Raw genomic sequence first — 25,521 nt, forward strand, 5'->3', positions numbered from 1 at the left:
TAGCCAACATGCAGGAGGTTCATCTCCCTATGGTGGTAGCTCTTCAAAGCCGCTGCGGCGTTGCTCAGCTACACTTTGGAAAAAACATTCCTCTTTGTGGCAGTGGCTCCACATTCCGTTGCAGTGGATTCAGGGCTCTCCCTCACCTCAAGCATTACAATGGGTCTATCTAGCTAACTACATCAATATCCATAACGGGAGTGTAGTCAAGCCCTTCCTTAAAAGCAAAATCTCCGTCAAGCAGGAACAGTAAGTACCATGAAGCATTTTAATGCCAGCTCAAATCAGTGGGCCCTAATTTGGCTTTATAGTACCACTTGCCTTCAGGTAAACCATATTACACTGTGTGATAAAGGTTTGAAAATCTTTCTGACCTTTGAAAACATCAGATAAATTGCTTCCAATCAAACCTTTGCAACTACATTCTTACTAATCAGTATCAGCAAGGGGCATGAACATCAATAACACATGGCTCGTGTAATTTTTTTTTTTTATCTGTGGAGCCAGCAATCCCTACCGTGAAACAAAGTTCCACTGTATTTCTACAGAACACTCTCCTCCACAAAAAATAGCTGGAAAATAACACAGCCGTTCTAGTATTTTTATAATTATTTCTGCTCATTCCACTCTTTCCAAAGTCCAGTAAATACACTAAAGATTAGAATGTTTGCTTAGATTTTTGTTTACGTGCTCCATTAACTGGACCCTGGCTCTGGTGAGCTCAATTTTACACCCTTTTCCTTGTTGGTACAACATAACTGCCATAGCAAATGAAATGAATTTCCTTTTCATAGCCTGGAATGGGAGGCGAGGGAATGTATGAAGAGTCCTATTTCCATTAGTCTACAAGAATCTTATGAAGGGAGAAAATGGTGCCACTGCTGAGCCCTGGGAATGCAGTAAAGAGAACTGAGTTCATTGCTGGAGAGATGGGTAATTAGCAATGCTGCAGGGTGGTGGGCTAACCAGCAGTGGCCCAACTGTGGCAATTAATAATTGACCTGAATAAGGGCAGTGAGGAGCAGCAGGTATGAGGCACTGGAAGAGGTTGGGCTCTTTAAGGTATTTCTGCTCCCTGAGCAGCCTGGTGTTCCCATGCTCATCTGAGGATGAGGATGGGGCCCTGGCCCTGACTCTGCATCACCGTCATCCCCTAGAACCACACTGAGGGAAACAACCCTTGTGGCCCCATACACAGGGATTGCAACTGTGCCAGGTTATTGTATGAATCATGTAATTGGCATTAAAGCTCCTAGGGCCAGACCCACAAAGGGACTTAGGCATCTAAATCCCACCTTTAGGCCCTACTGTGCTCCACAAAACCCCCACTCAACTACCGTCTAACCCTGTAGGTGCCTAAACTCACTTGGCACCTACATTTTGCTGTAAAAGTCCCTTAGATCCCTAAATTTCTGACTCTGGGCATGTTCACTGCTGCCCGGGTAGGCGCCCTGAGGCCTATCTCTCGCACAAATGCCAGCACAATCCTTGACTTGGTATATTCCCACCTGATTTGCCTGTTGGGCCCAATCTGGTACACAGATGCCTAAACTGTTCTGGCAAGAAACAGCTTAGGTGCCTAAGGCACCTGACTCCAGGAGAGGGGTTCCCAGCTGTGGACCACAAGTAGAAATAGGCACCAATCTCAGTGAGGGGGTGGGGCTTAGGATGCACCCCCTCATTGGTCTCTCCCCTTGGCTAGCTTACATGGCTTGCCACCATGTGGATTTCATTGTGAGGCATCTCTCTCTCCCGATGGATTGTATGGGGAACCTAGGCATCTAACCCAGGCTTTGTGGATTCCAGTTATTTTCAAGGTGCCTAAAAGGTAGGCATTGTGGTGCTAGCAGTCGTACCGTCTAAATCACTTTGTGGATCCAGGCGCTAGTGTTCTCCTCTCTGTGAGCCTGGTTAAGGGCTTGTCACAGTTTAGTCCCAAGGTAGTAACATGAGAAAAACCTCTGCAGCTCTGGCATCATTAATATGGCAAAGTCCTTACTGCCCAGTTGCCTGTAAGTCAGTCTGTTCCTGTCTCATGTAGGGAGACCGTATTTTAAGCAATGACACTACAGTGTCCTCCAGCCAACACTATCCAACACTTTATGCCATGTACAAGAGTTTGCCGGGGCTCGACCCTCTCCGGGGCGGTGGGGAGCCGCACCGGCTCACTACACACCGGTGAGCTGGGGAAACTTGTCCGGCCCTGGGTCTCCCTCAGCAGCTCTTGCTGTAGCTAGAAGAGCACGGTAAGCCTGGCCCTGCTCAGGGCGGGCAATAAGCCTGTGTCAGGAACTCAGGCCCTCACTCAGGGCTGAGCCGCAAACAAGAGTGTTTAGCTCAGGCCCTAGGTCAGGGCGGGGCAACAAACGCTGAGTCAGGAGCTCAGGCCCTCAGTCAGGGTTGAGCAACAATAGTGCAAAGTATTAAGCCCAGGCCCTAGGTCAGGGCGGGGCAACAAATGCTGAGTCAGGAGCTCAGGCCCTCAGTCAGGGCTGAGCAACAATAGTAGGGCCAAGCCTCAAAAGGCCTGGGAGAGGGGGAGACTGCCACCCACAGGTTGGGTGGCAGGGGGGACGCAGGCCCTCCCACTCCACTGCGTCCCAGCCAGGGGCCCTAGCAGCGGCAGAAGGCCCGCTGCTTAGTCAGTGGGGATCCTGGCCGCAACACACTGACATAAGCTTTGGCAGTGCTGCAGCCAGACTGGGGTCGGCTGCCCCCGGGCTACTTCCACACTCCCCCTCGGGTCCTACCTGGGTCCTGGTGTCGGCCTCTGGGGGATCCAAGACCATGGGTTCGTCAGCGCAGGGATTGATTGGCCGGTCCGGCGGCTCCTCCGGATAGCGGGTGCAGGGCAGGCCCGGCCAGTCCTGGCAGCTGCCTTGGGCCGTGGGGTCTTCCCAGTCACGAGCTATGCTGGAGGCGTCTGGTCTCTCCGGCGGCTGGGGCCTGACTGAGCTGCGAGGGCGAGCTTTTATACTTCCAGGTCGCCGCCTGACCATCTGAGGGGCGGGCTCGGAGCTCCCTAGCTCCGCCCACTCCGGCCTCCGGATGGGCTCTTCCCCCTCCAGGGCGGCGGGGAGCCACACCACCTCACTACATGTCTCTTCTCCAGAGTATGGGTTACAGCCTAGTGCCTACTGTGTGGAATACTGGACAGGGAAAATAATTCAGCTGGATGCAGTGCTCAAAAGAGTCAGGTGTGAAGGGGCTTGATGCTTACTCAAGAGGTCTAGCCAATCTTTCTTACTTTTATCTTTCTTTTTCTTGAGAAGAAAAGCATGGAGTGTCAGAAAAAATCTCTTCATCATGGGTTTTTATCCTGGAGGTTTTAGATTTAATATTTATATCTGTGACAATTCAGGCAAAGAACAGAGAGATTTTCTGAGCACAGGACAAATATAACATTGCAGCATATTTAATAACATTTTTCCTGAGATGTTTCTTGTTGTATTATATATGATAGGCCAGATCCTATCTTGAAGTCAGTGGGAATCATGCTCGTGCATATGATGGCACGGCTAAGCACAAAATCAGGGACAACAATAGACTGGTGAAAGTCCAGCAAAATCCATGAAAGTTACTTACAATTCTTTGATCTTGATGCAGAATTTTGCTTGGTTGTATCTCCTGACATTGGTCTGGAGTGCTTAACACTTTTATCAGAATGAAACAAAAGAAAAAAAACCTTTATTAATTTTGTTGTTGTTGCTGAGACTTTTGTTATTTTGTGTCTGACAGTAGGCTACTAAAGAGAAGACAGTGTCTTGTCTGCACTAGCCTAAAAACTGAGCTAGGGAAACAGTGAAACTCGACTTAAACAAGATTCTGTGTAAAGTAAGTAAAAGTATGCTTGGTTGGCCCAACCTGTGTCAGCACCATGTTTAAAATCTATGTCTTAGTCTAGGCTAGACATCAGAAGAAAAATGGTTTTAAGCATGTTTCTAATAGCAGTGAGTCTCTGTCAATGCTGGCTGAATAAACTCTGGTAGATTCTGATGAAGATGGAATTGTGTCTATAGTGAGTTTGAACACAATTCCACAGGTGCCAGCATCTGAAACAGGTGGCTTTGTGTGCATTCTAGTGAATTTTAGCTTATTTGAAATAAAAATCTCTAATTCGGGACCACAAGATATAAATAGATTTTTGGTAAACCTCCAGGATATTATGTCATTTCCTAACTTCTAAGTGCTTGGCTTTGCTATCGTAACCTTCTTTTAACATCATTTCAATGTAATATTTATATATAACACAGCATAGCCAGCACTGTAGTTACCCTAAATTACATACTACATTAAAAAAAACCCCTACCATCACTACCAACAAAAATCAGGACTTTCCCAGCAAAAATAGAACAGTTGGCAAATATATGGTTCTCCAATTCCGTTTCTAAACTGGTATAAATGGGACTTTTGCACTAAAAATTGAACATTCAGAAACTATATATAAAAGGGGAAGGGCGGGGAGCTACTACCCTCTCATCAAACAGCCCAGTTAAATATATTTTCTGTGGGTACGTTGAAAGCTGGCAAAGGAATTCCAAAAATGCGATAAAATAAAATAAAATAAAAAAAACATGAGAAGGAAACAGTTGAAGGAACAAATTGTGATGTAGCAAAAAAAAGTTTAACTCATAAATAATAAAAAGCAAAAAAAGCCTCTCATCCATAAACCAGTAATGTATCATGATTTCTTGATACCTGGTTGGGGTTTGGTCTCTCTTATTTAACCACTTTTAAATTTTCATTTAAGCTATCTAAGTTCTTTCAAATCTCACAAGCTTTCAAATGCTGATTTTGCTTACTACACAGGTTTCCCAAGCTCTTACAATACTACTGAGTGGCACTAACAGTTCTGCTGCCACATACTTGAATCAAAAAGGTTATCCCAAACTGGAAATTGTTTCAATTATAGCTCTTAGACTGCCAAGCCAAGCCATTTCACATAAAGAAAAAGTGTGGAAGTTTACTTTCCACATATTGCATTCGAAAGTGAAACGTTTATTGTCCTCATTTCCACCTACCAGGAATCAGGAGGCAAATTGATATGTTACTCAGAGAAGAAAATGTATAGCACTTGAGTATGGTTCAGGTAATGAATAGGGAATTATGCAAAATAGTTTTATTTTGGTTAAATGTCATTTTTGTCCATGACACTGAGTAATGCTTCAAAAATGTATTCCGTATGTTTTATTAAAATGTCAAGCTGTTTATTGAATTGAGGGCTTTGGCCTAAGTTTCCAGAAGTGACTAGTGATTTAGGAACAAAAGCATAAATCAGTTGGGGTGTGGTCTGACAAAAAGAACAATATGATCTTTTAGAGTTTTCTCTTAAAACATCTCTAGTGGAAACAGTTGCACCTGCCATATTAATGCTCCTTTTGCAATTTAGAGCATCTTCAGGGTTGCTCTGAGTTGTATAAGCTTGTAATAGCATGTGAGGGCTTTTTACATTAGCTGATAATAACAAAAGCATTCAAGCCACACGCTGTCTGTCATCCCCAGCATGCCTCTGCACTGGGTGCTGTGAGGAAGGACAGCATACAGCCACTGCAGCAACTCTGTGCTGGTTAGGAAATTTCTTATGCCAGGGGTATTCCTTTGGGGTAGGTTCCAGCCCCTACATGCTGCAAGTGTGGCATACAGCTGGACAGAATACTGAGTATGACATAGTTGTTTTATGTAAATATGCATCCCTGTGCAATATTTCCTAACCCAGAAACTTCAGCACTATCTACCTGAGCTTTACTAGTTTTCATTGGTGAGATGAAAGAACTGCAAAACACAAACAAACATCATAAAAACAGTTTTTTTTTCATTTTAATAAGGTAATGAAATGTGTTTGTTTAAAAAATATATGGGTTAGACCAGTGGTTCTCAACCAGGGGTATGTGTGCCCCGGGGGATATGCAGAGGTCTTCCAGGGGGTACATCAACTCATCTAGATGTTTGCCTAGTTTTATAACAGGCTACATAAAAAGCACTAGGGAAGTCATACAAACCAAAATTTCATACAGACAATGACTTGTTTATACTGCTCTGTATACTATACACTGAAATGTCAGTACAATATTTATATTCCAATTGATTTATTTTATAATTACATGGTAAAAATGAGAAAATAAGCAATTTTTCAGTAGTAGCGTGCTGTGACACTTTTCTGTTTTTATGTTCAATTTTGTAAGCAAGTCGTTTCCAAGTGAGGTGAAACTTGGGGGTACACAAGACAAATCAGACTCCTGAAAGAGATACAATAGTCCGGAAAGGTTGAGAGCCACTGGGCTTGATTATGCCTTTAAAATTAGTGCAAAAGCTTTTACATCAATCCGGGGTAGTCCTGGAAGTGAATGCAACTCGGACAACTTTCTGAAGCAAATTCCATTGCTGCTTCCTCCTCAGTTCAGGGGCAGAGTAATCTGTTTCTGTTCCAAATTACAATAACCCCCGTAGCTGGGTCAGCTTTGCTAGCTGGCACATTGGAGGGGCAGAGTGAAGGCTCTGCTCAGTATTCAGCTCTCCCCACCCACCTATTCTGGGGCAGAAAAGGGGTGAATAAGGTGTACAATGCCCTCTTATTCTTATGTGCTTGGGCTCAGAGTGTAGATATCCCACATAGGTGCTTAAGTGCCTGTGTGTCTCACTCTTACTTCTCTGAGAAACCTAGCCTTTGAATTTTGGGCTTACAGCTCCCCTGATACAGCAGCATCAAAACCTTGAGCAAAAACCTTTCTTTAGTCAGAGGCAGAGGTCTTAGAGCTGAGTCAGCATAATTTCAAACACTTTGAAGCAGACAAACACAAGGACCAGCTCCTATTTGGTTAGCAAATCAGTTTGTGACCTAGAATGCTGATTATTAAACCAGACAGCAAATAAAACCATTATTAAATTCACTGAATAAAATAGCCTCTCTTGTCTGTGTGGATTCATATCAATGTATGCATATCTACAGTATGCATGCACCACTCTGTCTAATCTGCAGATCCTGTTCCAGTTGACGACAATGGCAAAACTCCCATTGACTTCAATGAGAAGATGATCAGCTCCGTATATAATTTTAAACACAGCTGAAGACATAATGACTCACAAAGCCTTGAGGAAAAGGAAGTGAACTGTGTCTCTGGTATTTCATGCTCATCAGAGCCAACTCTGAGGCAAAACAAAAAAATTAATCTTTAAGAGTGTTCAAAAAGAAAAAAAAACAGTCTGATAGCTTTTCCAAAATGTAATATTCTTAAATATTTGCCTCTGCTGCAGGAGCGCACACACACACACACACACACAACTTTGAAAAGAGAAACCTAGTCATTAACATGTTCTTTGCCACTCTACCGTGTACAAGGAATAAAAATATCTTGTAAACACATGAGGCCCTAATTATGCCCATGCATTGCAGCTTAGAGGATGGTTATTCTGAATTTTACTAATCATCCTAAGTGGCTATTAGCTAGTTTTATTCTATCAATGGATGGTTCTTTAAGGACATTTAATGTTTCACTGAGTCTCTCTCGGAGAGAAAAGAGCCTCTTCTGCATTGTAGCATCTTGCTCCAAACAGTCCTTTTGGTAATTTAGGAGAAATTCAAGCAAGGGTGATAATCTACCCTTTTCTTAAGCATGCCATTGTCTGCTGGGCATTTGCTATTACTAGAAAGATGTTTTTTCCTTTGTTTTTTTCTTGATCGGTGGAACTACTGTCACCATAGTGTGATGTTGCAGCAAATTTTTGTTCTCTGCCATGGACATATTTGGTCAGTGCCTGCTAACTCCATCTGATTCAGCCCAAGACATTGATATGTCCTAGGTTTATCTAACCTGAAACCATTTCTTATTATTTACTCTCTGCTTATATCTACCCCTCTTGTGGATAGTCTTCCTTCCTATAGGTGATGTCCACAAACTGCTCTCCTAAATGCTGGACATGCATCTTCTGATTCTATGCAGGGCGGGATCTTGTGCCGGTCCTTGCTTCACACTGCTTTTTTTTTTACCTTTCTTGGTTGGTTTTCCTGGATTGTCCCTTCCCACCGGTGCTTGTACATGTTGCCAACCCTGTCAACATTTAAGGCAAGCTCTAGCTTTCTGAAGCCTCTCCTGGTCTATGAACATCAGCCATTCTCTTGGGCATTTTTAGTGTGAAATGAAGTGTTTCCTTTATATATTGCCACTCTCCACCAGTTTCACCTCTTGCATTCTGGCAAAGGAAGCACAGTCAATTACATTTTAGTCTAGTGATGTGTCTGGAATAGGATGTTAGTCAGCACAAGTTCACATCTCTTACATTAACAGCAGCTTTAACCATATGCAGCCAGATTCACCTCTTATTTGGTAAATCAAGAATAAATCCGTGGAAGTCAGTGGAGTAAATGTAAAATTGAGGTGAGAGTAGACTCAGGCCCATGCAGTTTTAACTAATATGGCCTTCATTTGACATGAAAATTAATTCTTGTTAACCATTTTTCTTTGCATTTTACTTTGGTAAGAGCGGAAGTGTTAAATAAATTATACCAACATGCTGGTAATAATAAGTCTGGAAGTGGGTGATGTTCTCTTATGGGTAAACAAAGGAAATACAAAGTAATCCCAAACTGAGGAATGGTTTCTCACATTTCCTTTAATTTGACTAAAGCCTGTAAGTTTTTACTTTGGAAAGGACACAGGGCTTGTGTGAATTTAAATTCACATAATTATGTGGGCTAAAAAGAAAAGAAATCCAATTATAACTTGTACAGAGCACTTTAGCAACATGTCACAGTCAGATGGCAACTGTTTAGCATTCTGTTTTTAAAGAGAGGGAGTAGCCCATATTTCAATATACTTGTTCAGAACTGCTCAACAATAGGATTTAGAATGATCTGGAAATAAAAATTATTACTAATAATGCTTAAAATATTTGCACCTTCTGCCTGATTTATTGTATATTAATTTGAAGTTTCATGTAACAGAGGAGGAAGTCAAGATAAAACAGCATGAATAGAAAGAAAATAAATGAGAGAAAACCCTCTGAACGTGTATGCTGTCATCTAAAAACATACATAGCTCCCCAGTGGCCGGAGCTGAGAGGGTCTGGTCAAGCTTTGCCCTCTGACCACGTGAGCCCTGCTAATGCAGCAAACTCACAAAAGACAAAGAGCTGGTGCTGACTCCTTGGAGTCCTTAGAAGTAGAATGTTTAGGGTTTTTTAAAACCAAAAGTTGTACATACGAATGAACATTTTAAAAGATCAAATTAAAAATGAGGTGTTTCAGATCAGACCCCAAGGGAGGGACCTATGATACAACTATATAGTAGCAGCACAATAAAAGATAGAATTATGGTCTTTCTCCAAGTAGTTTCTCTCTATCTCATTCAGACTCAAAATCCCAAGACAAATTGGGGCTTGCAAACCCACATTTTGTTTTGACTGTGAGAATTAATGAAATATTTCGTGTTTTATGAGTTTTAAAATTGTTTTTTTTTTTAAGGTTGAGTTGCCCTTTGGAGGAATTAAGCATTATGTTAGTTCTGTGTGATAATAGCACATTATATCTGCATTAAATTGCTGCAGTGTATCAGAAAACATTTATCTCCTCAGAACGCCAAGTGATTTCTTATAAACAGCTGCTTGTTTTTAGAGGTGTTATTTTTCTGAATTTGTGACAGTTGAATATCATACACTTCAAAAGAGCAGACTCCGTACAATATGACTGATCACCTTTTCTTAAGGCATCAAAATCATTTCAAGTTTCTGTTGTATGTAATCATAATCAAATGCAACTTGAAATAAAAATATACATCTCTCCATCTGTATCTCTGTCTATAGCACTGTAGGTGTGTATATATGTGGGGGCAGGACTAGTTTAGATAGCAAATATTACTCACCACAGAGGAAACAATTTTAATATAATACAGTTCTTAAAATGTGATTTTCATGGGGGGAAAAAAGAGTTGGCTACCTGACTGTATACAGACTTTGAGGTATACCTGACTGTAGACAGACTTTTAGAGAGGGATACCTTGTAATTTAGCAGTTTTTACAAAACATTCTAAGAATGTCCTATACTGCCCATTCACTGCTTCAACATTCTTTCTCTTCTTCCTTTTAAGGAACAGATATGTTTCATTGTAGCTGTATTTCTCTCTTCAACAGGGCCAGTATTGTGCAGAAGCGAATTATTTATTTTCAAGATGAGGGCTCTCTTACCAAGAAACTATGTGAACAAGGTAAGATGAACCAGGTCCTGCCTTGGCTTTCTTTGAAATATTCCATCGGCTGCTTCTTGCCCACTGTGTCAAGTTTAAACTGCTATGCCTCAACTTTGATGTTCTGCACAACTCTGTCCTGGTACAGATTTGGTAGCTGCTATCTGATGAGGTTTTCTCACCATCTCAGCACCTTCATACTACTTTCATATCCTTTCCCCACTTCCACCCTTGCACTTCTTCCATGTGGACCTATAGGAAGGGCACACCCTCCCAATCACCAGGCAATTACTTCCACACCTCACATTAAATTACACTCATTTATGCAAGTCTCTGTGTTTATAAATAAGGGCCAAGCCCTCCTTATCGTTCCCTGAACTCTGCATAGTGCAGGTGTTTCCAAGATGATAGGGAGGTGGAGATAGAGGTGGAATTGTCTTACAATGATTATCTCTATGTTTCTACATGAAGTGATTATTCCTCTTTAGGGTGGTCTGATTTATAAAGAGACAATGTCTTAGATAACTCCATTCCTTTAGTTATCTTATTGTCTTGTTTTATGTTTGTCTTGATGTTAACTCCTCAAGGCAAGGACTGTCTTCATGACTGTGCAGACTCTCTTGGGGGAAGATTTTCAAAAGCAGCAAAGAAACTTGAAAGTCAAGGGGATTTGTGTGCCTAAATCCATCAGGTGCTTTTGAAAATCCCAGGATCAGTGCTTAATAAGTACGTAGAACTAGGGGAAAGAAATCAGGCAAGTAGCTCCTAAATTCAGTTTGCTTGGTAAGTAGCAGGATGTAGGATTCAATTTTAAATGTTATGAGAGACGTTCTGTCAAGCTGCCTTTAAACAGAAGTTTAATTTGAGGCAATTCAAACTCGAAGAGGGGGCTCATTACTCAGACCTCCTGGAAAGGAATGATAATTTCTTTGTGCAGAAATGCGGAGATAATTGTTGTAAGATGATACCACCTCTATCCCCTTCTCCCCAGCAGTTTGGAAACCACTTTGGCTGTGTCTAGTTTAGGAGAAGCTAAGGAGATGACCATTTGATTTTGGGGCTTGAAGTTAGGGCCCTGGATTAGTTTAATCTGGCCCTGACTATAATGTCCTTCATTTTTAAGAAACTGAATGTGTGCTAAGATGCTTAACTGAACTTAATAAATGTGGCATCCTTGATGCTAGCCAAGATTCCCACATGCCATTATGTTGTTCAGTTTCATACATTCAAGAATGCACATTACACTCATTAAAAATAACCCTTAACATTAAGAGTGGTGAGTATGTTGAATAAGACCACTGCAAGCAAGCAAAATAAATGAAACTGAGACAGCTGTTCATGTTCCTGACAAAAGAGAGGACAGTAGAAAAGCAAGGACATGAAATTGGGAATAGGAAGTAAATTTGCATCATGTGTATACTAGGAAAATAGGTTGTGTTTAAAATGTATTAGCTAAACATTTTAACTAACATGTTTTTAAACACTAGTGTAGACAAGACAAGTCATATTTAAAACATGTTAGCTGATCATGGGCAACCATGTGGATAGGAATCTAGGGTTGATCATGACCAGCTAACATATTTTTAAAAGTGTTAAATCTTATCTACACAGGTGTTCAAAATGTGTTAGTTAAAACATTTCAGCTAACACACTTTTAAACACAACCTATCTTCCTAATCTAGTTATAGCCTTAGATAGGAAAAGGCATATTGAGCCTGTAAAGTGAGTTTTGTGCTTTGATCATATTCAGTTGTGACCTGAAGGCACAGGGCTGCATTGGGTGCTAGGGAAAAGTGTGGAGCTGCAGGGTCCAGCAGAGAAGGCATTATACCACAAGCAGACACAATGCCTCCTAGTACTCCTGGGAGGGTATGTGGTCACTGGCCATGCTTTCAGAGAGATTGAAAGGTCTGCTTTTATACTCCGCTTCCTGTACAAGGCATCCTGTACTCTCCCTTCCTGTGTTCACTCATGCAAGGGCCGAATACAGTCTGAGCCTCCTTAATCTCTTTTAAAGGCTGACAGATAGGACCATTTGTTACTGTTGGCTTCATATTAATTCACTAAAGAAAAGAGAGTTGTATTTTAACTAGAGTTAAGCTGATGACATGGTGTTTGGCTTCAGATCTGGATTATATTTAGATTTGGGCCTGAGGTTCAGTATTAAGGCTAAATCAGAGAGCAGCTGTTCTTATAAAATTTTGATCCAAATCGAAATAAAAAGCAGAAAACAGAAAACCTGTCCAGTTTTGGACCTGAAGTGGAATCAAAACCATAGTGGCAGATTCAGATCCAGGGATATGAAGCCAAATCATTAACCCCACTTTGAAATATCAAGGTTTCAGTTTTGGCCCATAGCTAATTGTAACTCAAAATAATAAAATACTGTGAGTTATGCTGAGATACTCATATTTATAATTGGAGTTTTGCTGTCATCTGTTGAATTGCAACTGAACATTTTCAATAACTGCTTCCACTGCTGCTTTTTTAGACTCAACCTTTGAGGGGGTGACTGATAAACCAATCTTAGACTGTTGTGCCTGTGGAACTGCTAAATACAGGCTAACTTTTTATGGAAACTGGTCAGAGAAGACGCATCCAAAAGATTATCCACGTGAGTATTATTATTTTATTATTACAGTAGAACCTCGAGGTTAAAATAAGGAGCATGGGGATTCTTGGTGAGAGGTGATAAAACAAACCTACAGAAGGACAGTCTATATTATGATGAATATATGTAGTACTGCCAACACTGTGTTCAAAAATCTTGAGTCGGGCCCCCAAAAATCAAGAGGTTGGTTTGAAAATCATGAGATTTTAAAAATAAAAATGGGGTTGATTTACCTTCTGGCATTTGATATTTGAAATGTGTTGTTGTAGGGTCACATTTTCAAGCTTCTCTTTGCAACCATGAGGGTTAGAAATTTATTCTCTCTTTTTTTCAAGAATCTCATATAATTACATAAGTCTTAATGCTGAGTTTTTTTAGAAACACAGGAAATATCACAAGATTCAATATAAAATCTTGAGTTTGCAACAGCGCATATTCCCAATCCCATGACCATATGGAAAGACTCCCATTGACTTCAGTGGGCACCGAATCAGGCTGCTAGTGAGGTTGGCTGCATGTGTAAAGCATCATTTATGCATTCCTCTTTCTTTCACCATGCTAGCTGGATAAATGTACAAATCTTAAAATGCAAACTTTTTTTCCTAACTTAAATCAAGTATTGCAAAGTTTCTAATCTACAGAATCAGTGGTTTTATGGCAATAAAACGCAAATAGCTGTAGAAGATTAAATCTACAAAAACATGCATAGAAAATGGGGATTTTTGTTTGTTTTTATTGTTCTTCTTTAGTTCCCTCCTTTGTCTTTTCCATCTTACATTTGTTCTTTAAATATGGTCTTCATTGTCATTGACAATAAAGGCAGGTAAGAGGCTTAGGGATGAAAATCATATATTTATTTGGTCTTTAAGCTTTGATAATATGTTATCTACTGCATGATCTTTATTAAAGCTTTTGTGTGTAGCTTTTCTTTTTAATATCACTGTCACCCAATGTGGTGAATTTTCATTTTGCAGTCAAAGATTTGTCTGCATATGAATTGTTCCTTGATACTGATTACACTGATTCTGTCTCAAGTTTTGCTTTATTAAGTTGAACATAGAATATTTCAGATATAGCATCGTGCGGGTTAGTACAAGTCTGCAATGATGTACTAAAACTTGTTTGACTTGCTGGTTGGGCAACAAAACAAACACATGGAAGATAAAACAAGCCATAGTCCCAGTATTCACAATGATACTCTTTTGAGATATTAAATGATTTGTGTACCTGCTAAATGGTACCCATTCAAATTCATTGTGTGCATAGATTTGGCTGGTATGACAGAAACATTTTGAATAGATGAGTCAAGTTATTTCTTTTCACTTCTGTGGAACGTATCTTATAATTGATTATGTTTTCCTGCTTATTAGAACATTAGACTGGCCATAGAGAGTCAGATCAATGGTCCATCTAGCCCGGTATCCTGTTTTCTGGCAGTGGCCGATGCCAGATGCTTCAGAGGGAAAAAACAGAGAAGGGCAATTAGTGAGTGATCCATCCCCCATTGTCCAGTCCCAGCTTCTGGCAGTCGGAAGTTTAGAGACACCCAACGCATGGGGTTGCATCCCTGACCATCTTGACTAATAGCCATTGATAGACCTATCCTCCATGAACTTATCTAATTCTTTTTTGAACCCCATTATAGTTTTGGTCTTCACAATCCTGGCAATGAGTTCCACATGTTGACTGTGCTTTGTGTGAAGAAATACTTCCTTATGTTTATTTTAAGCCTGCTGCCTATTAATTTAATTGGACCCCTGTTCCTTGTGTTACGTGAAGGGGGTAAATAACACTCCCTTATTCACTTTCTCCATCCCAGTCATTAGTTTATAGACCTTTATTGTATCTCTTTCCACCCCCCACCCTCCCCGTTGTCTCTTTTCCAAGCTGACCAGTCTGTCTTTTTAAACTCTCCTTGTATGGAAGCTATTCCATACCTCTAATCATTTTTGTTGTCCTTTTCCGTACTTTTTCCAATTCTAATATATGTTTTTTTGAGATGAGGTGACCAGAACTGCACACAGTATTCAAGTGTGGGTGTACCAGAGATTTATATAGTGGCATTGAGATGTTTTCTGTCCTGTTATCTATCCCTTTCCTAATGGTTCTGAGCATTCTGTTGCTTTTTTGACTGCTGCTACACATTGAGTTCATGTTTTCAGAGAATTATCCACAATGATTCCAAAATCTCTTTGTTGAGTGTTAACAGCTAATTTAGATTAGATCATTTTGTATGTATAGTTGGGATTATGTTTTCCATATGAGTGCATTACTTTGCATTCATCAACATTGAATTTCATCTGCCATTTTGTTGCCCACTCACCCAGTTTTTTGAGATCCCTTTGCAACTCTTTGTGGTCTGCTTTGGACTTAACTATCTTTAGTAATTTTGTATTGTCTGCAAACTTTGCCACCTCACTGTTTACCTCTTTTTCCAGATAATTTATGACTATGTTGAACAGCACTGCTCCTAGTACAGAACCTTGAGGAACCCCATTATTTAACTCTCTTCACATTTAAAATTGACTATTTATCCCTACCCTGTTTCCTATCTTTTAGCCAGTTACTTATCCATAAGAGGACCTTCCCTCTGATCCCATGACTGCTTACTTTGCTTCTGAGCCTTTGATGTGGGACCAGGCATATTATATTCACTGGATCAGTAATTCTCAACCAGGGGTATACATACCCCTGGGGGTACACAGAGGTTTACCAGTGGGTACATCAACTCATCTAGCTATTTGCCTAATTTTACGACAGGCTATATAAAAAGCACTAGGGAAGTCAATACAAACTACAATTTCATACAGATAATGACTTGTTTATACTGCTCTATATACTATATGCTGAAATGTAAGTATAATATTTATATTCCAATTGATTTATTTTATAATTATATTGTAAAAATGAGAAAGTAAGCAATTTTTCAGTACTAGTGTGCTGTGACACTTTTGTATTTTTATGTCCGATTTTATAAGCAACTAGTTTTTAAGTGAGGTGAAGCTTGGGGGTACACAAGACAAATCAGCCTCCTGAAAGGGGTACAGTAGTCTGGAAAGGTTGAGAGCCACTTCACTAGATCACCCTTGTCCACATGTTTGTTGACACTCTCAAAGAATTCTAATGGATTGGTAAGGAATGATTTCTCTTTACAAAAGCCATGTTTGCTCTTCCCCAACATATTGTATTCATCTGTATGTCTGATAATTCTAATCATCAGTATAGTTTCAACCAATTTGCCTGCTACTGAAGTTAGGCCTACCATCCTGTAATTGCTAGAATCACCTCTGGAACCTTTTTAAAAAAATCAGCATCACTAGGGTTACCATACGTCCGTTTTTTCCCGGACATGTCTGGCTTTTTGGTAATCAAACCCCCGTCCGGGGGGAATTGCCAAAAAGCCGAACATGTCCGGAAAAAATACCACCGGCTGGGCACTTCCCCTCCCACGGCTGCTGTGCTCCCTACCTTGACTCTTTTGCTCTGTTTAAAGCCGAGCTGCCCGAGCGCTACTGGCTTCGGGCAGCCCCCATGCCTCTGGACCCTGAGCCGCCAGCCGGGCACTTCCCCTCCCGGGCTCCGGGGGCGCAGGGTCCAGAGGCATGGGGGCTGCCTGAAGCCGGTAGCGCTCGGGCAGCTCGGCGCTTACAGAGCCCAGGAGTTCAGGGAGCACAGCAGCCACCGGAGCCCGGGAGGGGAAGTGCCCGGCCGGGGGCGCAGGGTCCAGAGGCATGGGGGCTGCCCGAAGCCCGAGCGCTACCGGCTTCATGGTTTGCTGGGCAGCCTCCAGACCCTGCGCCCCCGGCTGGGCGCTTCCCCTCCCGGGCTCCAGCTGCGCTGGGGAAGCGCCGGCTGGGGGCGCAGGGTCTAGGGGCTGCCCGGCAAACCGTGAAGCCGGTAGCGCTCGGGCAGCCCTTTTTGCGTGGCTGGGAGGGAGGAGGGGGAATGCGGGGCACTCAGGGGAGGGGGCGGAGTTAGGGCGGGGACTTTGGGGAAGCGGCGGAGTTGGGGCGGGGATGGGTCGGGGCCGGGGGTGGGAAAGGGACGGGGCTAGGGCCCCGTGGAGTGTCCTCTTTTTTTATTTTTTAAATATGGTAACCCTAAGCATCACATTAGCTGTCTTTCCATCATTTGGTACAGAGAATGATTTAAAGTGATAGATTAGTAGTTCTGTGATTTCATATTTGAATTCCTTAAGATATCTTGGGTGAATATCATCTGATCCTGGTGACCTATTACTGTTTTATTTAACAATTTGTTGCAAAATCTCCTGTACTGACACCTCAATCTGGGACAGTTCCTCAGATTGGTCACCTAAAAAGAATGGCTCCGGTGTTGGGATCTCCCCCACATCCTCTGCAGTGAAGACTGATGCAAAGGATTAATTTAGCTTCTCTGCAATGGCCTTGTCTTCCTTGAATGCTCCTTTAGGACCTCAATCATCCAGTGGTCCCACCAGTTGTTTTGCAGTCTTCATTCTGATGTACTTAAAAAATTGCTGTTAGTTTTTGTGTCTTGCTAGTTGTGTTCAAATTCTTTTTTGGCCTGCCTAATTATACTTTTATGCTTGACTTCCCAGAGTTTGTTCCTTTTTATTTTCCTCAATAGGATTTGACTTCCAATTTTTAAAGGATGTCTTTTTATCTCTAACTACCTCTTTTACTCTGTTGCTTAGCCATGGTGACATTTTTTGATCCTCTTACTGTTTGTTTTTTGTTTTTTTGAGGTATATGTTTAGTTTGAGCCTCTATTATGTTGTTTTTAAAATGTTTCTGTGTTGTTTGCAGGCATTTCACTCTTGTGACTTCCTTTTAATTTCTGCTAAACTGGTCTACTCATTTTTGTGTTTTCCCCCTTTTTGAAGATAAATCCTACTGTGGTGGGTTTCTTTGGTATCCACCCCTACCAAAAGGATGTTAAATTTAATTAGATTATAGTTGCTGTTACCCCGAAAGGTTCAGCTCTATTCACTTCTTGGACCAGATCCTGTGCAGCACTTAGGTCTAAATCAAGAATTGCCTCTTCCCTTGTGGGTTCCATAACTAGCTTCTCCAAGAAGCAGTCATTAATGGTGTCTACAGATTTTATCTCTGAGTCCCATCCTGAGGTGACATGTTCCCAGTCAATATGGGGATAATTGAAATCCCCCATTATTATTGGGTTTTCTGTTTTTGAAGCTCTCTAATCTCCTTGAGCATTTCACAATCACCATCAACATCCTGATAAGGTGTTTGGTGGTATATTCCTACTGCTGTACTCTTATTATTCAACATGGAATTTCTAGCTGTAGAGATTCTGTGGTACTGTTTGATCCATTTAAGATGTTTACTATATTTGACTCTATACTTCCTTCACATATAGAGCCACTCCCCCACCTGTGTGACCTACTCTGTCATTTCTATATATTTTGTACCCTGGTATTACCATGTCCCACTGATTATCATCATTCAATGACATTTCTGTGATACCTATTATATCAATATCCTCATTCAATTTTTTACTTGCTTCTCTGCATCTTTGCTTATTTCTTCTCTTCTTCCTTTCTATAGAGAGATTGTAGTGTATTATTCTTCCTCTTTGATTCTCAAACAGAAAAACTTCCATTAACCACTTAAAAATGTTCTGACTATGCTTCAGTCTATCCTTCATGAATCAATAAGCATATGTTATGGGTAGACCTAGATGAATGCTAGTAAATAAATAAATCAAATCTATAAACATATGTTAGAATTGTAAAATGAATTAATTTTGTCTATATTCATGCATCATTTTACTCATATATTTGTGCAATCTAATGTTTTGGCACATATGTCCATGGAAAGCAAATTTCAATGATGCATAGATGAAAATTAACAGAAACCCAATTTTGAGCTGAAATGCAATCTCCTTCAGTCATGTGACTTATTACAGTACAACCCACTACAAGTAACTGGGTAGCTCAGAAGCTGAATACTCACATAGAAAATAATATTTGTTTAATTGTTTCAATAACAAATAAATATGAGCTATCTGCTCAGGGATATTCTATGAGAAGAAAAGGAGGGTTATTTTTTATTACAATGGATGTGGCAGAGTGGTTTTCAACACAGCAGGGCAGGACTTCAAGTTAAAATGAAAGAACATGCTGAAAGTCTCCAGCTAGGGCAGGGGTTCTCAAACTGGGGGTCGCGACCCCTCAGGGGGTCGCGAGGTTATTACATGGAGGGTCGCGAGCTGTCAACCTCCACCCCAAACCCTGTTTTTCCTCCAACATTTATAATGGTGTTAAATATATTAAAAAGTGTTTTTAATTTATAAGGGGGGGTCGCACTCAGATGCTTGCTATGTGAAAGGGGTCACCAGTAAAAAAGTTTAAGAGCCACTCCAGCCCACACAGCAATATAAAAAAAATCAGTGTTTATAATGATTTGGTAAAAGAGGGTCGCTTTCATATAATTACTCCCATTGTCCCTTTATTCTTCTTTTAATTCTAACAGTGGATACATGTAGACACATAGTTATTTAGTATTTTAGAAGTTCTGGATTTGATCCCATGTCAGTCAGGAGTGTACGCAACCACGCGAGGATCAAACTAATTATTGGGAAGGAATCACATAATAAGAGGATTAAATGTTGTTACATTTCATGATTATAAAACAAAATAAATAAAGCTACAGTTATTATTTGTTTCTACATCTATAGACTCTCCCATCGTTAACATATAATTAGAAAAGTCTCATTATGAAAGCACAACAAATCTATTCTCTTTGCACCAAGTCATTGGAATCGGTGGGACTTTTGACATTGGACCTCAGTGGCAGCAGTATTGGACCCAGGCAGAAGAGTCATGAACAAATTTAAAGCTAAAATTTCTGGAAGATCAGAGAAATTTTTCATGTGTCCACACGTAGAGGTATTAAAAATGAAAAGTAGTTGTCAACATTGCTGTTTAAAATGTTGACTCCATGCAACTATTACATTAAAATAAAATCCTGTTCACTATTGACTGTGTTGAATCACTATTTGTCATACCACTACAGAAATGTTCACAAATATATTTCCAATCCAGTGGTTTCTATAAATATATTATGGCTGTCCATCATGTTACATATCACCTACCATTTTAATTGGAGAAGATTTCTCATATTGATCTCCCAAGGGGAATATTATTTTAAAATTAATACTACCTCCCATTTATTCATTTACAGTAGGAGCTAAAGAAGGAGAATATTCTGTTTCTCATGCTGTATGGTTCCAGTGTTGGTAGGAAAAAAATCTCGCTCATCAAGAGCAAATTTAGAAAATTGAGTGTTTGGGGGTTTCTTTTTGGTTTTCTATGACAACTAAAAACTGAAAAAGCTAAAATTCCCCTTTGACCTGACAACAGCAATGTATAGCTAATATATAAACAAGATACAAACACTTCTATTTCTCATTCATGTTTCCCTCTAATTTATTTGCCAACTCTTATCTTAACAGATTCCAAGTCTTTAACATTGACCTTTCTTTACATTTATATTCTTTATGACTAGCAAACAAGAACTGCAGAGAAACATTATACAATTGTGACTTTAAAAAAATAAAATAAAACCTAGCCAAGTCCCAGACACTATTATAACATGTAGTATATTCTTTCCTGGATACACAGGAATTTCCATACAAAGCTCCATTTTATGTGCTTTAATTTACTCCAAGAACTGTTTATGCCAAAGAAGCATTGTTTTTATGATAAAAAAAAGCTTCAGCAAGTTATTTGACAAAGCCTTGAACTCAAGCAAACATCATTTTCCAAGTCCACAAGTACTTCACTATGTTAGGTACACAATAAGGGATGATTTAGCTGAAGTTACACCATGAAGCTGAAGAACTTGTGTTCCATTAAATTTAAAATTGTATTGTTATGTGTAGGAACCAACAGAGCTGATGAATCCACACAACAATGCTCGGGATGAAATCACTGCGTTATACTCTTGTTCTGAGTGTGTTGTTCTGATGGCACCAGCTGACTCCAAAGCAGAAGAAGAGCAGAGCTAAAGAATGATAATATTATCTTTCTCTCTCTATCTGGTTTCAATATTGGTCGGGGGGAAATCTCCCCTTTTATGAGCAAATTTAGAAAAAGGGGTTTGGGGTTGTTTTTAGAAGAATGATCACTTTTTAAGTGCTTTTGCTTTCTTGAGTATCAGAGAGACTAAGAGATTTTAATTAAGGTCTTGTTAGACTTGTGAACTTGGATAGATATAAGACAAGAGAAATAGCAAATACACTTACCAGACACATTTTCACGAGCTATCACAGCTCTTGATAAAAATACTTCTGGAACCCAAATGCTGTATCTATTACATTTGGCTCATTGAAATGGAACTATTAGATTTCTTCTTACATTTTGCTGGCTAAAATGATTAGTGCGTAGAGCTGTCCAGTGGCTTATAGACATTTAGCACCATTTGTGATTTTTTGGCTAGTGCCCAGATATCATGGAAAATGGAGAACATTCAAGAATAATAATTTCACCTGCTCCACCTAGCAAGTACATGGTAAGCACCAAATTGTCAGTGCATTTCTAAGACACATTGGTCTGGGCAAAAATCTGCATTTCAGCTTGTAAATGGGGGAACTGAACACACAAATGAAAAGTGAGGTGTATCAATAGATGATTGCCTATATTCCACTGGCCATCTTGAGAATTTTGAGGCCGCTCTAGTGAGAAATGGGGAATTTGTCTATTCACCTCTGGCCTCTGTGAATGTGGGGTTCCTTCCAGAGAAGGTGAGTTTCCTTGTTTTTTTTTAGCGAATCACTAGCAGGATAAGAGCAGTTTGGGGGAGTGAAATAAGGTATTCATTCGCATGGGTGTGAGAGATTCATGAGGGTGAATTGGAGAGTGCGGAAAATTTTGTGGGTTTTCAAGAAGCTTAGGGCAGGTAGTGTTTTTCAGTCTGCTCTGAAGGTCTTAATTTGGGTATGTAGCTGGGGCAGCTGCTTCCTTTCAATAGATACCTTTCAGTAGGTAAGAAGCTTGAGTGATATTATGGCTCAGTAGACTTAGGGTGGGCTTGAGTTGTGGGGGCTTAATGTCTTTTGGACCTGGTCATGGCATTTAGGGAAGAGACTCCTTGGAAGACATGGGCCACTGTGATAAATGAAGGGAGCAGTAGCTCCATTTTATGGACACCCAGCCAGCCAGTAGCTATAAAATCCCTCTTAGTAGCTGTTCTCTAATTGCTCTACCTGTAAAGGGTTAAAAAGTAAGAAGCTTTGGGCCAGGTATGAAAAATCCTTGGTATCATACCAGGAAGAGCTGAGAAAGAAAACAAAAGGAAATCAGCTGTTGCCACCAGCTAATTAAACAACATGTGCACAAACCTCTTCAGACACAAAAATCCAATTCTGTTCTTAAAAAAGGTAAATTTTATTAATAAAAAAAGAGAAAGAAAATATATCTGGGAACTCAGGCTATTGCTAGATTTTAAAAGAGCAAGTACAAGGATTAAGCACCAAGAATAGCTTTCTTGAGGTCCAGTTTACAGGTTACAAGCAAAACAAAAGCACCTGGGGTTAGCACAGAGGAGTCCACAAGCCATAAAGAAATAAAAAGAGATAAACCTAATTGCATCTTCCTAGACATTTCCTGATCTACTTACATATCTGGGGTTTCAAATTAGTAGTTTCTAGGTATGATATCAAGGATTTTTCATACCTGGCCCAAAGCTTCTTACAGCATAGCTGTTGCCCTGTTTGCCTCTCCCTGGGAGAGCAACAACAGACAGATAAAAGGGGAGTCTTTGTTCAAGTTTAAAAAGTTCTAGCCTTCCCATTGGCTCTTTTGGCCAGGTGCCCACTCACTTCCTTTTACCTATGCATAGCAGTGAGACTTTTTAACCCTTTATAGGTAGAGCAATTAGAGAACAGCTATTAAGAGGGAGTTTATAGCTACTGGCTGGAGGGTTGTCCATAAAAGGGAGCAACCCCCCCACCCCCTTCATTTATCACAGCCACTAATGTGAAATGTATTATATCCACCTTACTGGCCGTGCCAGATAATTTTCTCAGGAATGCAGGGTGTCAATGACCTTGCTCATATTGAAAGTGTTGAATACAAAGTCAATGACTATAATGTCATCACCATTCATGTGTGATTAAGGATGAGGGCTCTGAGTTCTCATGCATGACAGAAACACAGTTGGATAACACTATAGGTTCAGTAATGGCCCAGTTGGGCATTCAGTTCAACATAAACCAAATAAATGTCACAGAGATGATGTGGCTGTTTTGTATGAATCTGATTTTAAATGCAGGAAGTCTCCCACCCTAAATCTGGATATGATAGAGTATGTTGCCCTCGCATATGAATCAAAGGGTGGGGATTAATTGCTGTCCAGATTGCATGGTCTGCTCAATAGAGGTCTTGCTTGAGTTGAAAGATTCTTCTCTATGGTAGCAAATTTGTGCCTAATGGGAACAGATGTGGAATCTTCTCTACCTGAGTTTCAGTATGTGTCACTCACTAAGGTACTGGAGATGCAGGGAGAACTGCAGGCTATGACCTGTGAATTAGATCTGTGTCTCTAGTAAAGGAAAATGAGGGATTCTGAGACCATTATTGGAGCAGATTGACCATGTCTCCCTTTGGAGTTACAAGGTGCCAGTCTGTTAAAGAAGTGATTATTAGATCCTGGGTCAAGAAACCATCTCTAGACCTTGAAGGCTCTCCAGCTATCACCCTGTCATGAATTTTCCAGTGTGGGGTAGATTATTGAGAAAGTTGTGGTGGAAACAGCTCTAGAAGCCTCTGAAGTCGTTAGACCTCCCTGATTCCAGTAAGTTTGCTTTTAGCCTTGGACAAAGTATGGAGACTATGCTGGTAGTATTGTTAGATCACCTCCTGGCAATGGCTGAAGATCATGTGGCCATGCTGAGTCTCAGATGTGTCAATTGCCTTCAGTAATGTTGCCTGTGTTTACTCATTTACAGTTTCTAGCAAAGGTCACTGAAGTCCATCTTGAGAGGCTCCATAGCTTTCTTTCTGAGATTTCAGGGGATCCTTGTTGTAATTGCTTCCTCTGTTCATTGTATTTTCCTCTATATTTTTTCTAACACCTTATTTTGAACTGCTGTTTATTTTGCTATTATTTCTAATCTCTTTTCTATTCTGTTCTGATTATTTTCCCTTGTGTTTGTTTATTTCTACTCCTTTTCCTCCCCCATTTTCTTTTTTGATTTCAGTGTTTCACCTTTAACTCTTTTAATTTGCATTTCTTTTGTTTACTTCATTACATACTTTGATTTGTTTACTCTAACTTTCTACTCTTCCCTCTGCTTTCACTCTATGTTTGTAACTCCCTTCTTTCCTGCAGACCAAAATAAATATGCTGGGAGATTCTATTTCTTATTCCCTCAATCTCTTTCCCACACACCCTTCCAGTATACACTATAATCTTTCTTTCCATTAATCTCTCTGCCTCCTCATCACATTCTCTGTCCATCTTCCTGAGTACTCCATTTGTTACCCATTTCCCCTACAGCATCCCACCTCTCCCTTACCATTGTTTCTCTCTCCCCCCCGACACACACACTCAAATGCTCTCTTGCTCTTCTTCTTCTTCTTTTTGTATATTATGGCATAACAGACTCACATTCTGAGTCTGTAACTTCCAGGTTCTGGATTTCATGACATATAATTAGTCTCTCTTTTCCCCCATAATTAAAAAAAAATGTAATATTGCTTTCTTAATGGTGCCCCATTTCCTGGATGCTCTAACTAGGTATTTTAGTGTAAACTTTGCCACTTTTAGGTGCCTGAGTTTGTCATACAAAATCCCCCTATTAACATTACACTCTTTACACTGCCAGAGGATATGATTAACCATTTCTTTGACCTTGCATGTCTCACACAGCCCATCTTTGAGTTTATTAATTAAGGCCAAATTACTGTTTAAACCACAGTGTCAGGAAAGTATTTGAAGTAGAGCTACCTCACTCTTTCTCTCAGGTTCTTGCAGTACATCACCGTTTTTGATTCTAGGGCAGACTTCATGAAATCTTTTCCTCCTGGTTTCTTTTATGCATACTTCCTGTTACTCCTTTCTCAGTTCATTTTAATAAGATTTTTAAATCCCTGTTTACTTAGGAGGATCTCTGTCAATTTTTTTCACTTTTACAGTGTTTTTCTCTACTTTGTCTGCCACCTCATTTCCTGCTATCCCCGCATGTGCTGGGATCCATGCTACTTCAATGTTTATGCCCATCTGCGCCAATTTTGTTGTTAGTAACAATATTTCATTAATTATATCATTTCTGCTATCAGAATTCCCATTTTTGATTGCCAGTAGGGAATATGACAAGATGACAGTGAAGGTAGGCTGCACATCCAGTATAATGCCAATGTTATCACTGCTAGCTCGGCCATCAAACGGCTACAAAATTTGATAATCTAATGGATTTCTATATTCCATGTGTTGGGACATAGAATGCTGTCCCCACTCTCCTGGTTTTCTTATCTTTAGATCCATCCATAAATATTTGGTAATGTTTCCCCATTTCATCACATAGATATTGATTTGCTGTATTTAACACATTTCACTCGCCTTTCACCCTTTTAATTTCATTATATAGTTCCACATTTATATCGTGGTGGGGGGCATGATTTTCCACCTATTGTGTGTGTTCCCATGGCTATATATGCTCATTTCTTATAGGTATTTCTTTTGTCTTCATTCCTTTCTCCATACTTTAATCCTATTAACATCGGTATTT

General features: G+C 40.2%; 1 protein-coding gene across 1 annotated transcript in view; it reads left to right on the forward strand.

The window, feature by feature from the left end:
• Positions 1–25,521, forward strand: part of SPON1 (spondin 1) — a 340,693-nt gene that overhangs the window by 80,585 nt on the left and 234,587 nt on the right. The window contains exons 4-5 of the mRNA XM_065403212.1: positions 10,123–10,196; positions 12,667–12,789. Of these exons, the coding sequence (XP_065259284.1) occupies positions 10,123–10,196; positions 12,667–12,789 (197 nt within the window). The remainder of the gene's footprint in view (positions 1–10,122; positions 10,197–12,666; positions 12,790–25,521) is intronic.

This window comes from Emys orbicularis, chromosome 4 (genome assembly GCF_028017835.1).
Source record: "Emys orbicularis isolate rEmyOrb1 chromosome 4, rEmyOrb1.hap1, whole genome shotgun sequence".
Classification (NCBI taxonomy): domain Eukaryota; kingdom Metazoa; phylum Chordata; order Testudines; family Emydidae; genus Emys; species Emys orbicularis.